Source organism: Myripristis murdjan, chromosome 24 (assembly GCF_902150065.1).
Source record: "Myripristis murdjan chromosome 24, fMyrMur1.1, whole genome shotgun sequence".
NCBI classification, from domain to species: Eukaryota; Metazoa; Chordata; class Actinopteri; order Holocentriformes; family Holocentridae; genus Myripristis; species Myripristis murdjan.
In genome coordinates, this window is record NC_044003.1 from 10,814,583 (window position 1) to 10,833,054 (window position 18,472).

The 18,472-nt window shown below is 43.9% G+C and overlaps 1 protein-coding gene across 1 annotated transcript in view; it reads left to right on the plus strand.

Moving 5' to 3' along the window:
- The window catches only part of LOC115356381 (glutamate receptor ionotropic, kainate 2-like), a 67,660-nt gene that overhangs the window by 31,678 nt on the left and 17,510 nt on the right, over positions 1-18,472 (plus strand). The window contains exons 6-10 of the mRNA XM_030047524.1: positions 1,320-1,493; positions 16,059-16,202; positions 17,643-17,750; positions 17,907-18,020; positions 18,129-18,335. Coding sequence (XP_029903384.1) covers positions 1,320-1,493; positions 16,059-16,202; positions 17,643-17,750; positions 17,907-18,020; positions 18,129-18,335 — 747 coding nt within the window. The remainder of the gene's footprint in view (positions 1-1,319; positions 1,494-16,058; positions 16,203-17,642; positions 17,751-17,906; positions 18,021-18,128; positions 18,336-18,472) is intronic.

The following is an 18,472-nucleotide window of genomic DNA, read 5'->3' on the forward strand; positions in this document are numbered from 1 at the left end:
CAGTCTAAGAAAAATTCGTTCTTTCTCACATCATGTGAGAAGTATTTTTGAAACAGGCCTGCAACCCAACTTTGGGCTGCTAGTTTTAGAATCTCTGGCATGGATGGGCTCCGGAAAGTTGGCCCCATCATTGTGTTGCTCATAAAGAGTTTCTGTATTTTGAAGTATCAGTTGAGAAACTTTGACTTGTGTTTATTGTTAGAATTCTGCACCACCCTTTTTACCCCAACTGGCCATCCGGAAACTTAAGCACAGATCATAGGAAACAAAAGCAGTGGGATATATTTTATTCTGAGTCTGGCAGCAATTGAAGTTCTCCAGAAGTCTTTGATCTAGCCTCTACAAAGATTGCTTGCTGTACACTCTGGATGAAAAGCAGCACATCTTCACTGAGCCCAGAGGAAAGAAGACTGAGAGCTCAGATAATAGCCCCGAGCAGATGAGGCTGTCACCCATTTGGCCCATTATAGCCCTAACAAACAAATGGCATGCTGGGTCGTTTGGAGTGCGAAGGGAAAGGCTGAGGGAGAAGTATGAGAAAACAGTCCTGAAAAATACATTTACCAGGATGCAACTATGCCTTGTGCAAACTTATAAAATCCTGGCTTGGATTTTGGAGGAAAGGACAATGAATGACAGTGGGTATGTCATTGGAAAAAGCAGGAGAATGGTGATCACAGGCCTGTTTCAGTGGCATGCTGCTGTTTGTCACGCTGGAAACATGCCGACTTTAGCATTAGCCAGTGTTTGGCAGGGTGGAGTTCACGGTGCTGGCCAAAGCTGCTCTATACTGGTACCAAGCCATGTTGCCTTCTGAGTGCAGTGGCAAACATTGACCATGGCACTCCCATTCTCCGTCCATCACCCACCGCTCTTCTGTCAACTGTGTAGTTGAATCCCAGAGACATCTGCCTGGTCAGATGCCAGACATGCTGCACGCAGGACAATTGGGGTGTCCTTTCACTTCCAGATGATAGATGGCAGTCCACCAAAAGCCTGCCTGTAACCTTGAAAGCCTCACTGTAATCAAGGCCAATGCCTCAGCACGAGATAAAAATGATTTCTCAAATACCTTCAGATATACCCTTCTGCTCCCACTTGTTCTGCTCCCACTTCTCCTGCTAAATCCGTCCCTCAAATGCTAGCCTCATTTATTACAGGTGACAGTAAGGTGCCAAGTAAGCAGTCTACAGCCCTTGATGGGCAATTAACCATTACTTCTTCCTAGCTCAAGCACAGTTACACTTCTACCGGCTGAGTAAATATGACAATAAAACACGGTTTTATGAACTCGTTTGCAAACAAACCTTTGCTTGCAGGACCTTTTCGCTCTGGACATGGAACCGTATCGCTACAGCGGAGTCAACATGACGGGCTTCCGCATCCTTAACACAGAAAACTCTCAGGTTTCGTCAATCATTGAGAAGTGGTCCATGGAGCGGCTACAAGCCCCACCCAAACCAGACTCAGGCCTGCTGGATGGATTCATGACGGTAGGCTTGGACTGCTTACGCTGCTTACATTATTTGAATGTTATGCTGTGCCTGCAAAACCATGTTTATAGTGGTATTTCCTTCCTGCATGTCCCAGTGACCAAATCAATTGGAAGCTATACATTATATAACAGCCCTATATAATTGCACTTGGGGTGGTTTTATGCTGCAGGCACTTTCATTAAGTGTTCATATACTGTAGAATGACCTTTAGAAAGGTATGCAACAGTAGACTAAATAAATGAATACTCTGAAATATAAAGCAGTGTACAGTGAGCACCAGTTGCCAGTAACCAGTGCCAGGGTGAAGGGCTCTTGGGGATGGGCATTGAGCACTACAGTATACGACATCCCTCTGTGTGGAGCTTTGGGGTTGTAGCTCCTGGGTCTAAATGCTCAGTAATGAGCCGGTGCGAATGGTAATGGCCGTTTATCTGCCCTCCCGCCTCTCAGAACTCTCCTCTGGGAGCAAGGCCAAAATATGACAATCTGTCAGCGTGCATGCAGAGAGAGGGAGCAAATTGGATGGAAATTATGGCCTTGGTTTTTTAGGATGCCGTCCAAAAAAGCCTGCGATGAGGTGATTTGAAAGTGAAAAACGGATTTGAGCTGTGCATGGTCATTCAAGGTCCCTCTCTGGATCTGTTGTTGCAAACAGCCAATTTAATACACCTCCCCCACAGCACTGTCCTAGCAGACAAATGCCTTTGCTTTCCTCTTTCATTTGGCCGTTCTTTCTTCTTGCCAGGTTTTAAAATCATAGTGAATATCAAGAGTTTGATATGTGTGTAATGAGAGAAGTATCTTTACATCAAAGACCGGGAGATAAGCCTTTGAATTAGACATGCCTCTCACAAACCCAGTGCATTGTCAGTCACTGCCTCAATCCATTCTCGAACACAACCTGAAGTTAAAACACACAATCAGTTTTGGAGTTCAAAGTATTTGGCTATAATTGCCTTAATGAAACTGTGTGTATACTGTATATTACAGTTTGCTCTGGTGTCTTGCTGTCTTGTCGTGTTACACATTGCTGTAAATTGATCTTGTTTTCCTCAGTCTGTGTGTTTACTTCCCTCTAACTGTGTTAATATTATGCACAACAACAGGCAAATCACTTATCTATGTAAAAAGATTAATGCAATGCACAACGAGGTTAAACATCACAATTTTTTTCTCTCTCCCTGGCGGAAATTAATGAATATGAGTGGAGGATGTTGGATTGATTAATTAGCATGGCATGAATCATTTTGTCAGATCCTATACTACATATTGACATATCTCTGTGGACTAGAACCATCGTTAAATAATAAATAATATGTCCAAAGGCTCGTGCAAGCTTGATAAACTACTTCATTAGCGCGCTCTATTTATAAATCGCAGCAGTGATGTATTTTCCTCTTGAGAATGTTCCACCCTAAGAGGATTCTTATAATGACTGAAGTGAAAATATTGGAGGATGAAAATAAAAATATCACAATTATAATGGTGTGATGATGGCATAAGCACATTGTGGGGAAATGAGGGTGGCTGTGATTGAAAAATGTCCTGTATCTACATTTTTTTTTTTTTTTTAATGAATGTCTTAAAAACATCCTGTTTGTATTTCTGAAATATGTTTAGCTGGTATTGATTAGTAGATTTGTGCCGCATTTATGCTATACCTCTCTGAGCTGGCAAGCTGTTTTGAAGTGATTCACGAGTGATGTCTGCAGTAGCAAGAGTGTATGACCTTCCAACCCCCCACCCCCTCTTCTTTTTTCCTCTTTTTCTCTTTTCCTCCCTCTCTTTCGCTCTCTCACACACACCTTGCGCTTAGTCTCTGCAACACAGAAGCCTCACTGGGCTCCGGGCCTGCTTGTGCGCAGTGGCCAGGCAACAGTTGTATAGCGATGGTTACCACGACAACACCGTCCGTGTCACCTTGTGGTGTCATGAAGGATTGATTGACTGAGATAGCAGGGGGAGGAGGAAAAGGAGGGTGGGAGGATGAAAAGAGGGCGGGGGAGGGTAGGAGGCAAGGAGGAGGACGACGAAGAGGATGTGCAGGAGAGACAGATAGGGGGAAGAGAACGGGCTGTGTGTTTGTGTGTGGGAAGGGAGGCGGGCTGAACCCTCAGAAGAACATGCAATGCTTCTTCACTCTGCTATAGGCTTACATTAATGCATGGTGGTGTATAATAATCACGGTGACACCAGCTGCCCTGGGTGAGACCGAGTGTTGTCTCGGGGAACGCTGCATAATGAGAAGTCCCCTGCTCGGCCCAGACAGGCTCTCAGCCACAAACCCACTCCATCCCTGCCTCTTAACTCTGTTTGTCAGAGGTATCTCCGACATGGAGAGGTGCATAATAAGGGCAGGGATGCTAATTAGTCCAGTTCATTTGTGTGGGTGGGTGGGTGTGGGTGTGGGTGTGGGTGCATATGATCTTATCTCTGTGCGTTTGTTTGCTTCACCACACAAAACCCAATCTCTAGAGTAATTGTAAGTTCAAATTGTTTTCAACCTTCCATCCACAGGTGGCTTCACAGGAGATAGAGACTGCTACAGTGACCTAAATCCCTTAACAAGCTAAATAATGTCTGAATAATTATCTTCTCCACTAGTAAGCAATGAGAGCATATTTATATGTGGCTGTAGCTGCATCATACATATCCATAGATAGATAGATAGAGAGAGATACATAGATAGAGTGACATTTTGTTACTAATCTGAGCCCTGGTTCGTCCCATTTGAGGATAATTGTTGCCTGCAGCTAATGAGATATTTGCTTGGAATGCTTTGTTGTGATTTGAATTTGTCTAAATCCCCATTCACTTGGTTAAGTATATACTTTGACTTAATTGGAAACAAAAAAAAAAAACCTCACTGAGAGGTTACGCCAAGCATTTCTACATCATCTGCATCGTTTCATTGAGCTGGAACTGCTGCAACAGAGGGCTTGATGTCCTCAGATGACATCAGCAAAACACAAATTCAAGCATAATGCACCTCAGTAACAACTCACTTTAAATATTCACTGATAGTAGCGGTGTGTGGTATAATGGTATTGTGGAAAATGCTACTTTAACTCACGTGACACACTAACAAAAATAGACACATGAAGATACTTAGTATCATAAAAACTATAGCATTTGCAGTAGCAAAATATGTAGTAGGCTAGTAAAGAAAGGAGGTTACAGAAAAGGAGTTGCAATAGGAAGGTTGTGAGTTTACACCCCCAGACCAGTAAGGGAAATCTACTTGGCAAAAGTGAGTAAGTTCCAGGTGCTGAGATGCGCTTTAGCCAGACACTTAACCTCACATTGCTTCAGCAGCCAGAGAACATGCATGCTCAGCACGCTTTCCCTTGATAGATAATAATGATTTTTTTTTTAAAAAAACACACAAACACACAAAATATTTGCTTTTTTTCTTCCTCCTCAAAAGCAGTACAGTCGTAAAAATACTGTGAAGACATGGGGAACTGTAGCGGGCTTTGGTGACACAGATGGTGAGAGAGGGGGAAAGAGAGTGAGGAAGAGAGAGAGAGAGAGAGAGAGAGAGAGAGAGAGCTCTGGGGAGCACAGACACCTCTCTGCATTAACAAGCACTGCTGAGAGCAAAGCGAGAGCCTCCCGCCCACACAGTGAGAGCAGGATGGAGGAACCTGTGAGGTGGCAGCTACACTCTGGTTACAGGCGTTTTACTCTGGATAGAGCTGTTTACATATATGTGTTTGCGTGTGTGTGTGTGTGTGTATGCCCCGTGAAAGTGTTGGGAGGGGTGAGAGTGGGTGTGGGGGGCCGGGGGGAGGACACAGTGACTGGAAGCATGCTGTGCAGAGGAGCTGTCTGGACCAGCTCCCCAGGCCTGGTGGCTCCTCAGAAGGGGAAGACTTGGCTCCGGGGTGGCCTCTCCGGCAGTGTCATTGTTGGGTCGCACATGTCTGCCTGGAGTCCACAACAGCAAAAAAAAAAAAAAAAAAAAAAAAAATGCCAGCACTCGGAAATCTCTCCTCCTGTGAGCTCGATGTGTGCAGTGCTTCAACCAAACAAGTGCCTTTAATGTGTCAAGCCAATGTGGGTGTTCGTCAGTCAACAGGATATTGAATAGAGGAAATATAATTTTGCCTGACGAACGCTGTCACTGCCTGGGCTGAAATATTGCTTAAGTTTACCTTAGTGGGAATGAGATCCTATGTTTTTCTCCTTTTTTTTATTTTCTGCCCTGCACCTTAAAAAAGGCTCTACACCGGATGTGTGGATGCATTTTTTTTTCTTTCTGTGCCTGGAATCCCTAGCCATTTAAGCACATTTATCATTCACAGGAAGAATTTCTCCGCAAAAATATTTCCATCAGGTGTCATGGCAACCTATATACTCCAGTGTTTTGACCACCCACCAATCCTCCATTTACAGAATCATTGGATCACCGCGGTGTTACATTTGGATCTGCTGGACGGACAGGGCTAACAGGGCGAGCTTCACACAGGCTGGTTGCGTCTATTACGGCTCTGTGATTGCTCTCCCTCTGATCCCGGTTGGCAGGAGAGAGCTTTTAAAGGCAGCGACTGTGGAGAGCAGACACTCGGTGCCCTGTGCTGGGCACCACCAGCTGGGCTTGGCACAGCGTCAACGTTATTAGCACCAATGCACCCTTGGTCCACAGAAGCCTTTTGTGTGTGAGAACAGGCAGAGGGAGACAGAGACAAGCAGGGGTGAGGAGCAGTAACAAAAAGAGAGAGATTTTATTACCATTTTATTAATCTTTTTTTTGTCTCTTTGCCCAGTATGGCCTTTGGGGGGGTTCATTTAGTTCCTCTAGAACATTTTATACTTTAATGTCTCATTGACTTATTGTTTTATAGTTACACCACATGCAAATAAACAAAAATAAGAGCGGCAGAATCTAGACAGATCCGAAGACAAACAGCACAGTGTAAATAGCAAATAGGTTGGAGAGACAATATGCTGTATTGAAGAGAATCCATAACAATAACAAGTCACATAGCAACAGCACACACACACACAAACACAAGATATTGCTCGAAAGCGGCGCGAGCAGGCGTCTGCTGATGTTATATAGGGCTATAAAAGCCTGTGCAATCGGGGTCTACAAGCATCATCAGATCACTATCATGCAATCAGCCCCTGGATGCCACTGGACGCAGCAGGAGCTGTATGTGTCATGGTCACGCTTGTGCTCATGGTTATCAGCCTTGGGGACCGTTCGAATCACCCTTTGTCTCCTTAGTGCCTGACCATGCTATATCTGTGGATACGCTATATATATATAAAAAGGACCACATGCGTAAAAAGCGTAGATACACAGGCATAAGGGCAGGTGCGTACAGAAAGATGTATGCAAACATACATAAATACACACGCAGATATACCCCCAAACACAAATACAACTGCAGCAGGAAAGCATGTCTGTTGTATGCACAAGTGCAGAAGGGGATCAAGGAGGAGCCCATGCAAACACACAAAGCGCCCACTGTTTAGTGGCAACCCAGATGTAATTATCTCCGCCTGGGTTGTTTACAGTATGAATTGAGCATGGACTCGCTCCATACTGCCTGCTTCCTATCTCTCCGTCTCTCTCTCCCCGCACATTAGAGACCACCAGATGGTAGAGAAATGCTAAGGACTGTTCAGCAATCATCAACACTCTCCTCCTCCACTCTGTGTGAGCGGGTCCAGCTCTGGCTTTCACATGACCGCAGTTGTGCCCTGTGGTTAAGCGACTCACCCTCTAAACACGACCCATGCCTTGGCTTGTTTTTCGAGGGCTTTTAATTGCAAAAGCTTTGTTACTCAGAATTTACAAACAACGGGAGTAGTTTGAGAAATTGTGGCAGAGGAGATTGTGGAGTGGGCACCCACTAGCCTCTTTAGCTAATCCTGGCTCGGGGCTGATTAAATATGGGGGAAAGGCCATCGTGTTAAATGCCTACTTAATCAGATGCAGGCTAGGCAGTGTGGTGCTAATTAGGCCCGCTTCGGAAGTGGACAAGGCTGCCAATAGCACGCCGCCACCTCAAGGGTCTGGGGGAACATCACCACTCTGAGGCTTGCACAACATCTTTTGTTGGACTAGATAAACTATTAGAGACATTTTGAATGTGTCTCACGTTCGTTCTGTCCCTTAAACTAATATCACACTGACATTTTCATGAAAATATATACCTTTGGCACTTTCTGTCACACAACAGCGATTCCACTTTTATCCTCTTAATGAACACTACATTTGCTTTTCTATAGACTTACCTGGAAAAAAATCATCTGATGCACACAAAGTGATGCATATCATGTTTGCAGCAGCAACAACAGTTGTTTGTTTGGAGTAAACAAAAGATAAACTGGGTAGTTACTACAAGCACCGTAGCCACTATGGCTGAACGGACAAAGAATATACTGCCATCTATAGAAACTCAGACATCACAGTAATTGCTGGGGCTGTTTGAACGCTTTCACACCTGCCTTGTTTAGCCTGGTGGAAACGAACCCCGGTGTGTTTACCCCCTTGCTGTGGCTCATTTTGCGCAGAGCAAAGCAACCAGACCTCGTCGAGATGGTGGTCTGTCTCGGTATGGGTACAAGCAAACTCTGGAGCATTTTTTTTTTTGTTTGTTTGTTTTTTTTTTTGGTTTGTTTGTTTGTTTGAGGTATGAATATGAACTGAATTAGACCGGATCATCCAGACCCAGCCGACCCAGACCCAACTACAGAGAAGCACCGTGTGTTTTCGGTTGAAGCAGCTACCATAGCTAGTCCCACTGCACATGAGCGACTTGTAAATAACAGCCTGGAAGAAGCAAATTGGGCGTGTTAGCAACAGTTAGAAACACAGGAACAAAATGAATCTAATATTGACATGGAACAATGTGGAAATACATTGCCCTCTTGGTATATGTATGGCTGCAACGCTCAATAATAATGGCTTGCAATAATAGACAAATGCTATCATCGGAACTCCATGTCCAATTTTGGAAGAATTTTTTTTTTCTTTCTGGACTCCTCAACCTGGTAATATTGGCCTGACCCTGACCAATTAGGGGTGACAGCTCCCTCATGATTTTTGTTTATTCATTTTGGCTTTTTGGATCAATTTTTTGCACTGTGAAATCAAATCGAACCAAATGAGCGATGCAACAAAAGTATCAGCTATTGCAGTGATTCAAACCAAAGGAAATGGACTATGGGTGTGAAAACAACCTTTGATTGCCAAGAGATCAATGCCAAGTGCAGTGCAAAAATACAACTGGAATGACTGCTTGGCACTAGCATTGGAGGAAAAAAAAAAAAAATAACAGCCAAAAAAAAAAAAAAAAAAAAAAAAAGGCAATTTCTGCATTAGCATTTTAAAAGCTTTAAAAGCTGACTTTATCACCTTGTTCTAATGTATAAGATCCTCTAAAAAACCGAGCTCCATCTCAAAAAGTGGGATTTTGTGATTATCTCCAGTCACGACTGCAGTCAAAATTTAGTTCAGGTGGATTGTACTGTGCCCGTTTTTATTGTTTGCCATTGCTTCTCCCATTTTGCCATGTAAACCAATGATTTGCTTCAAAGTCTGCTTGAAATGGCTGATGAGATCACTAGCACTGACTCTTTCCTACTGAAATACATCACATAGACCATTAGTCTCTCTCTTGTTCTCTCTCTCTCTCTTTATTTCCCTGCCCCAGGTCCCTCTCTCCTAAACAAAAATGCTGCAGTGTAGCGTCTTATCCCCTTTTAAACTGTGCGTAAATCTACAATAAAACTGTGACTACGCCTTCACATAAATCCAGCACCATCAAGCAATCCGTTACCCAGGGGTCTTCGTTGGAAGAACTCACTGTGACTTCCCTATGACAAAAACTCATTTCAGGAAAATTGAAGCAACAAGGCTGCTCTGTTGCCTCAGCATGTGGAAATGCAATGTGAGAAAGGGATTAAACCTCCAACGCTCCAAAGAAAAAGAGAAAAATGACAAGAGACGGGAATGGCAAAGCCCCCCATATACCCACGCTCTGAGCAACGCTCACGCACAGCTCAGTGAAACACTGTGGAGAGCAGCAAGGGAAGGCAGAAAGACAAGTGAAAGAAAGACAAAGGGGATGAGTAGGGAGGGAAAGAAATACGCAGTGAAGGGAGGAGGGACTGAGGCAGAGCATAGGGGGCAAAGAGAGAGACAGAGAGAGGGATGGCTGGCACTACACTGAGTTCCTGTCACCCAAGGGCTTCTTCCCGCCAAAGTGATCTGACACAGCCAACGGGAGCAAACTTTCGCCTGCCTTCCTTTATCTGCCGGGATGCCTGAAACAGCTGTAACATCCCCCATAAATCACACACATCACATTTCAGCATTTCGCGTGAAAACCTCTCAGCTCCTAACTTTTCATTTCTCTATCGAATCGAAAGTTTACCCAGCTCTCAGTGCGCTGGCTCGGTTTCATCACCCCCCCGGGTCCCATGAAACCCCTGCAAAAAGCACATTCTGCAATGTTAGAAATGCATGGTTACATCTTGCATTACATCTACACTTTAATTATTGAGTTCATGCTCTTATCTTGAATGAATGAGCATAACATCAAAATTCCTGAATTGCCTTCCTTACTAGCAGTGAACACCAGCACTATAATAAAATCAGTGGAGCTAACAAAGTAAGAGGTAAAACAAAACAGCCAGGGAAAAAAAAAAAAGTATTTTTATTTTGAAGGAACACTTGGCAACTTCACATGTCAGTGCCCCCAAATGGCAGCTATAAGAAACTGTTTGAATTTTGAGGATTCAGAAACAATGTGACATAATGTAAATTTCACATGCTGCTGTTTGGAGGACGGCTTTTTATTTTGCTCTTAAATGTGATTCATCACTCCCTGTGTGATAAGATTTCCTGGCAGCAACAATACCAGACACCGCAATTTAATTTTGGCAAATAAGGTGAATCCACGGCATCTCACTGAGTGTGGATGGGGCGCGCTTCTCTGTTGCAGCCACACTTCCGGATTTAGACTGATAAGACGGGTATATTTTTACAGAAAAACCTTGACTAGTGCAGCAGCTGCTTTCATTTCTGAAAAGATTGTGGAAATGCGAGGCGTTCATCTGACAGCAACATTTTGTTACCCAAAATACCGCCGCTGTGTGTATGAACCACCGCAGAAATACATAAATGTATGACATGAAATTAATATTTAGCTCATTCTTCTATCAGATCATCAGCCCACATGGGTCTGCCTGTGATCTGAGGCCAGAGTGACTTCAGCTGCAAGAAAACCAACAAGCCTCTGATGCTGATGGTGTGTGTGTGTGTGTGTGTGTGTGCGTGTGTTTGCATGACTGGTGGTGTGTGTGTGCTTGAGTGCATGCATGCATGTTTGTATGTATGAGTGTGTATAAATGCATTTTCTCCATGCCTGGAAGCAGCAGCCTGAGTGAAACAGGGTGAATAACAGGTCATCGCTGATCTCATTAGGCCTAATCAGATGTATATGATATGTATAAACAATGAAGCTCAAGCTGGCTGGAGTATACTCTTCACTGGCAGGGTGGAAAATAATGTGCATGTATGTGTAAGTGTGTGTGTATTTGGAGGAATGTTGGGAATATAGCTTAAAGGATAGAGAGGAGGCAAAAGAGAGAAATGAGGCGGTGTGTCGTTTTTCAGTGTGCGATGCACTATCAGAGGAATTTTGGAATTATGCGCAGGTGGAGGGCTGGCGTGAATACTGATGCAGTGAAAGGGAATGTATTTGTACACACACACACACACTAAGACACACAGCAGCCAGCTCAGTAGGGTTTGCGCTTCACCTGTTCTAAATGAGGAAACTGCATGCAGCGCCGACAAATGAGGCATGCCTCTGGGAAGTGGGGTTAGCTTGCAAGATGAGGTTTGTCACCGCCTGTGTCTGTCTGTGTGTGTAGGTGTGTGTGCATGCGTTCAACAGTGCACACAAGTGTGCACTAATGTGTATGTTTTCCAGTATATTTGTGAACCCTAATGTGAACAAAGACATCACGAGTGTTAGGAGACATAGCAAAGCTGTAGGGCTGCAGAAGGGGGGGTCATTAAATTTTCTAAAATAGCATTTGTGCTGGTGTTACTGAAGCACAAGGGTAGGGATCGATTCTGTGATGTCACATGGCTGGGCACATTTTTTGCTGGGAGAGAGAGAGAGACAGTAGGGGGGGGTGAGGAAGATTTGTGATAGCGAACAAAGGTTTTGGGCATCTTGTTTGAAACCCTCTCCCTTCTCTGTCGACGTGTCCCAGGGGTTTGGGATCAGTTTCACTTAAAGCACTTAAAACACCCCACAGGACCGGCGCTTGCCTCTGTAATAAATATCAAGATCGCTCCTGGATTGTTTTTAAATTGAATGTAATCTGCCAGAGCTGTGAGCCATCATTTCACATTTTTTTCCCTTGATCTCTCCTTCTCCTACTTGATGTCAGCCTCTTTTTGTTTCCATCACAGAGGGATTTTTAGGAATTGTTCTGCTCCAAAGGCGAGCAGAAAAAAAAGATCTGAGCCATAGGAATCGTTTGAGCCCGACAATATTTGATATATCATGGCAATCAAAAGTTAACAGATGGAGGAAATATTTCCACGGATGGCTGTTGAGTGAGGGGAGAAGCTAATAGAATGACATAAATCATTCAAACAAAGAAGCTGATGGGAGATTGAATGGAATATTTTGGCCGCGGCGTGCACACAAAGCAGCACATACGTCCGTGTTTACTGTAAAACGTCTAGTAAACTCCTGTTCTCAAATAAACTCTGCCCCTTGTAGCAGCTGGGAACTCACCATGTAATAATAAACAACTATCCATCTCTAATCCCACCTGGTTCGAAGAGCCCTTACACTGCTGTTGATAAAGCATGCATATGGTATTATCTCTGTAGGGCTGTCACTGTAATCTGTTATCAGATGGTTTGTAAGTCTTAATGTTGACACAGGAAATTGCACGCAGATATGACACCAATATTTTACCATAAATTTGTCATTCACAAAATTCATTTTTTGGATCTTTGTTGTGAGGTATGCATGGAATAAAAGCCTGCCTTGAATACTAGCCTGTTGCAAACAAACACTCTTCATTACAACAGCCAAGCAGGTTGTTGTAATGAAGATAAATGCCTCAACTGCTGCTGGAAGTTTATGGTAGATTGTCACATCCATGGCGGAGCCACGAACTGCAAAAATGTCCGTCTTAATTCAGTCAGTCTCACATTTGGTCTGAAAATTGTTTTTTACTTAAATCAAGTGAAAAATATTGTCAGCGGGGTGAGAAAATTCAACTTGTTTCCAATGCTTTTTCACTTGTTGGAGGAATTTTCTAGGATGAAAAAGTGAAACGTAATCCAATTAAATGCCATAAAATGCTGTTTTGCATTGGAAACAACTGACATTTTCTTACCTGACTGGCTGGTTTTAATCTCACTTGTTTTAAGAAAAAATCCATTTTAGGCTTACAAGATCACTGTAAGTAGTTTTTGCATTGCATAAGCAAGCACCAAACTGTTCCAGCACCTGGAGTGAAAGACCCTACGCACAGCCTCTCTTGTCAAGACTGGAGAGAGAAGAGGAACATAAGGAAAGATCAAATAGAAAGCCTCTTCCAGCTCTTTGGCTCTGATGGAGCGGTGTGAAGTCAGCCCTCAGTCACAGATCAAGGTTGTGCTAAAGCATCCCAGCTGGATTGTATATTTTTATCCTGATGCAAGACGCCTAAAAATAGAATTCTGGTCGGGACTTTGAAAATGAAACACGGACATGTGTTGTGAGATTATTTTGAGCTCAAGTACCATTGTGAAAATGAACAATGCATTTGATGGAGAATGGGTAAAGAAAATCGCAAATGTTGCTATTTTCATGTCCCTTTCACATCATGTATTCATAACAACAAAGTCAAGATCTCATACATAGCTTGGCCCTAAAGTACTCATACGGCTCATACTCCCACCCATTTATACACTGTAAATAGGTGGGAGACCAGGGAATTGATATTTATGCGATTTGCAAAGAAAATGAGGAGGCTGTGGGAAGCAAAAGGTGAAGGATGTGAGCACTATGGAGAGAGATTAGTGCCAGTAGAAATTATACTTTAACTGCGTCTGTCTGAATTTATCATGATCTCTGAATTGTTAAACTCAAAGAATGAATCAAACACTGAATTCAAATACTGATTTTGTGTGGTACATCGATTAACACAGAATTAAACTTTAACTGTTACTTGAAATTTTATGTTTCTCAGTTCATGTTCAGCTCTCTGAGACGCAAATTCGTGGACTTAGGAAAAGTGAGGTTGATAAATAAGCCGGCACCTTGACGAGATGATCGCACATGACCGCCTTTCCCTTTGGAGGAGAAAAAGACGAGCAGCATGCAAATGTCCTCCTCTCTATGTGGTAAATAGATTAATAGAATGTGAGAATCTCCCCTCCTGAGCATTTGGCATGAACACCAAACGCTTGCTTGAACACACACACACACACACATACACACACACACACACACACACACACACTCAGCCTGCACCAGTAGAGCAAAGATGACACTAGCTATTCCCTCTCCCAAGGGTGCAGCGGGGATGAAAGAGTATAGAGATGGGTCTCCCATCCTCTGATCTGCCTCTGCTTCTGACACCACAGGCCTCTAACTCCAAAAGCATAGAGGACTTGGGCGAGCAGCTAAAAACTGACAAACCCCCCCAACCACGACATCCACCCGGCACACAAAGCACAAGCTAACTCTCTCCCTTCTCTCTCGAATTTCCTCTCACCGCACTGTCCTTGCAAATAAGTGTTTATTCTTAAGCAGCCTGCCTCAATAAATAAAGGTTGAATCGACGGTAGCATATGAACATTTCCCTCGCTCTTCCCAAAGTCCTCACATATGGGCTGCATGGACTCCTACTCCCACTCGCTCTCCAGTTAGATAGCACGGCTGCTCTATTGCGCCTATAGAGTCGACATAGGGAACTGATAGGAGTGGAGCAGTGGCTCAGCGGTCTCCTGCTGTGTGCCTGGCGGTGCTGAAGCCCAGCTCATTCACTTTGACAGGCAACACATCCACAAAGACCCTATAGCTGCAGATTCACTGTGGTCTCAGAGTCATTTTTCATACTCCCTCGCAGGTTGGTCATCCAGGACTTGTCAAATAAGATCACCGCAGTGTGCCTCAACCTCCTCGGGAGCATGGAAAGCGGATCTGAGCAGAGCTATAACGTGTTGACCTGAGTAAATGTAGACTTTCTCCAGGCGTGCAGAGGGATGACATGAAAAGAATTCATGTGGGTCAGAGCAGTGAAGATAAATCTCGGCATGTCAGTGTGAGAAATCTCAGCTAGAACATTTGCCCCCTTTTTGGAGACTTATGACTGGGATTATGTGAATGGCTGCTGTTTGTGGCTTTTCAAAGCAGCTCACCGTGAACGACAAGGCAAGGCCGTGTGCCGTGCACTTAGCATGTTGCACCAAGTCTGTCTGGCAGATTTGCCAACGTCCCGTCTTTGCCAGTGCCTGTTCTGCCCTCTCTCGCTCTGAGTAACAGGCACACCCATCAGGAGCCATTACCCATCCACTGAGAGACTCTCCCCGACAGAGCTTTCTCATTGGCCAAGGATAGTGGCTGAATATTTGCGCTAACAGGCTAAGACACTATGCCGTTTTGACTCGGCATCTATGGCTGACATTAGCTTTTATTCCTTTTTCTGGCTTGACTCTTTTGAAGTCACAAAGAAACTGTTTTGAGAGTGTCTTGCTACCTTCATTTGAATAGTTTCCTGTTGAAACAGCTTGTGCAGGCAGGACTTGAGGGCAATTAAGGCGAGAAAGGCAGTGACATTTAATGGGAATGGCATGATTGCACAAAAATGCAAGGTTTTCATCGGCTGAAAATTTTGTGCCCACCTACTGTATTTATTTTGTTTAGAATGACCTCACTGCTGAACATGCTGTCTTCCAGGATGTAGAAGTAATGAGATTTTGATCTATATCTATATCTATCTATCTATATATCTATATCTATATCTCTATAGATAGATAGATAGGTTTTTTTTTTTAATTATTTGATAAGGACAGAGCACATTAATGTACATCAAGATACAATACAAGATGTAAACATGCTGGAGTTTTGCAAGAATGCTAATTTACATCTGTAGTCCCTGGGCAGGTAAGACAAGAAGCACAAGCAATGCAGATCCAAACAGAAAAATACACCAATAGAAAAAGACAAAATACACTATACATTATGCATATATCCGGTTAAAAGTGATCACATTTCTGGTTTGTTTTAAAAAATAATTTTTAAATGAATCCTTTGGCATTTCTTGTAAAATAGGGGAACGCTCTGGCACAGAAAATCAGCTGACAAGTAACCGTGAATTTAAGGGCTGAAGAGAAGCCGGGCACCCTGAACATTTGCATTTGTCCCAGATGGGTGAATGCATGGATGGGTGGATGGGTGAATGACAGGTGAAGAGATGCACGGATGAGTGGAGGGACAGGTGTTTTAACAATGTCTAATAATGTTACCATCACCTTTCCTCCCCCCCACTCCCCCCTCCTCCCTGCTGTCCTGTGTGCAGACGGACGCGGCGCTGATGTACGACGCCGTGCATGTGGTGGCGGTGGCGGTGCAGCAGTCGCAGCAGATCACCGTCAGCTCCCTGCAGTGTAACCGCCACAAGCCCTGGCGCTTCGGGGGACGCTTCATCAGCCTCATCAAGGAGGTACTCAGCCAGCAACGCTACTGCACTGCAGCCCTCCCTGTCCTGACCCCTGACCTGTGAACACTGGAGCCGCATTGCATTATATTGATCGGCGTGATCGGTCTTGCTCCGCTATCCACTTTATTCCTCCCTGAAGGGCAGTTGATTTGCAGCAAAGCAACATAAACTCGTATTAGTAAAAACATTCATAAATCACATCAGAAATTTACAGGTGTGGCTCTAAACGCTCCACAGCAGGAGCAGCAAAGAAACAAAAAAAAAAAACAGGCCTATGGAAACATTAGTGCAGCAAGGAATCAGTGCATGGACAATGCCATACATTAAATCAGTAAAAAATAAATAAATAAATAAATTAAAAAAAATAGTTGTGTTTATTGTTTGAAATTCTCTAGTTGATCTCTATGGAGTCCTGTTTTGTAGAACAGGTGTCTCTGTTTTTAGATTTTTACATTTCTGATAACTGTCTATTACAGAAAAATGTAATTATCACAATTAAACACATATAGATTTTCAAAACTGTATACACAGTATGGATGGGTGAATACTTGTTTCTGCTTGGCTTGAGTGTGTGTGTGTGTGTGTGTGTGTGTTTATCATTTGATGGTGGCTGTAGTAAAGGCTGGATAATCCACTCTGAGTTGTACTTTAAAGGGTTTGTAATGCACTCCATGGTGGCAGCCACCCTCCGCTTTGTGTCTGGTGGGTCTTTGCCTCCATGTTGTTTATTAAAACCCTTTAATGCACACCTCATCATGGATTATCCCGTACTTTCCTAAAAACAATGCATATGTTTATCATAAAAATTAAAACAAGCTCATTTTAGCCACACACGAGCATGTTATCTAAAACATCATCATAATTTGCATGCTTCGTGTGACGTTTCATTCCTTTTTCATCTTCTCCATCCTTTCCATGCATATCTACACACTTGTTTATATCAAAGTCTCTGTATGTCTTCCTAACTCTAGTCAGGGTCAGCCGTTTGCTTTGTTCTACAAAGCTCTTTCATTCTGTGGATGGTATCATCGCAGGTAATTTGCAGAATGAGCCATTGTAGTACCTGGCGCTGCCTCCCTCTCCTGTGTCTGCTATCGCTCTCCTTGCCCGTCTGTTCCTCCAATGGCTTTGAAGTGAAACTTCAAGCACAATGAACTACATGCATAATGAACTCTTACCTGTCAAACCTGCCACTATTCTCGGTGCTTTATTGTTCATTGTTGTTTTGTTGCGATAGACAGCGGGGGAGAGACAGACGGAATTCATAATTGGAAAAGAAAAAGTTTCTCAGTTGGAGATTGGATTGAAGTAGAGTTGAGAAAGAGCATACGCTAAGGTTAATGGGATGATGAGCTTAGATCTCAGAGTGTCATAGATCTTGGTTTGCCATTACTGGGAATTACTGCATGTGCGGACATCGCTTTGCTCTCTCTCTGACTTTAGGCACACTGGGATGGTCTGACTGGACGGGTTCTCTTCAACAAGACCAACGGACTGAGGACAGACTTTGACCTGGATGTCATTAGTCTGAAGGAGGAAGGACTGGAAAAGGTGTGTGTGTGTGTGTGTGCACAAGAGAGAGCGTGCGTGTGCCTGCATGTGTCTGGGCTGGACAACATATGGGTCCAGATGCTTGGCAGCATTTTATCTCATGCTGACAGCTAAGACAAGGTGATACAAGACTGAAATTGAATTTTTTTTCAACAGATTGGAACATGGGACCCTCCCAGCGGTCTGAATATGACAGAGACTCACAAAAGCAAGACATCCAACATCACTGACTCTCTGGCTAACAAATCCCTGCGCGTCTCCACCATACTGGTACAGCACACACAGCACACCAACAAACACAGTCATACAAAAAGTGCACAAAAATGACTCTAAAAATCCACAAAGAATTAAACACACGCTCTCTCCCTCGTTATGCAGGAGGAGCCGTATGTGATGTTTAAGAAGTCAGACAAGCCTCTGTACGGGAATGACCGTTTCGAGGGCTACTGCATCGACCTGCTGAGGGAGCTCTCCGGCATCCTGGGCTTCCGCTACGAGGTGCGATTGGTGGAGGACGGCAAATACGGCGCGCTGGAGGAGAGCACAGGCCAATGGAACGGCATGGTGCGGGAGCTCATGGACCACGTGAGTCACATGATTTGCCGGGGCTGCCTATTATGCTATAAGTCACAGCTCCACTCAGGAAGATGCAACTTGACAGGGCATTAAAGTAGCAATTGTCCTACATTTCTGCAGAAACCCCGTATACGGCAAAAAGTGAG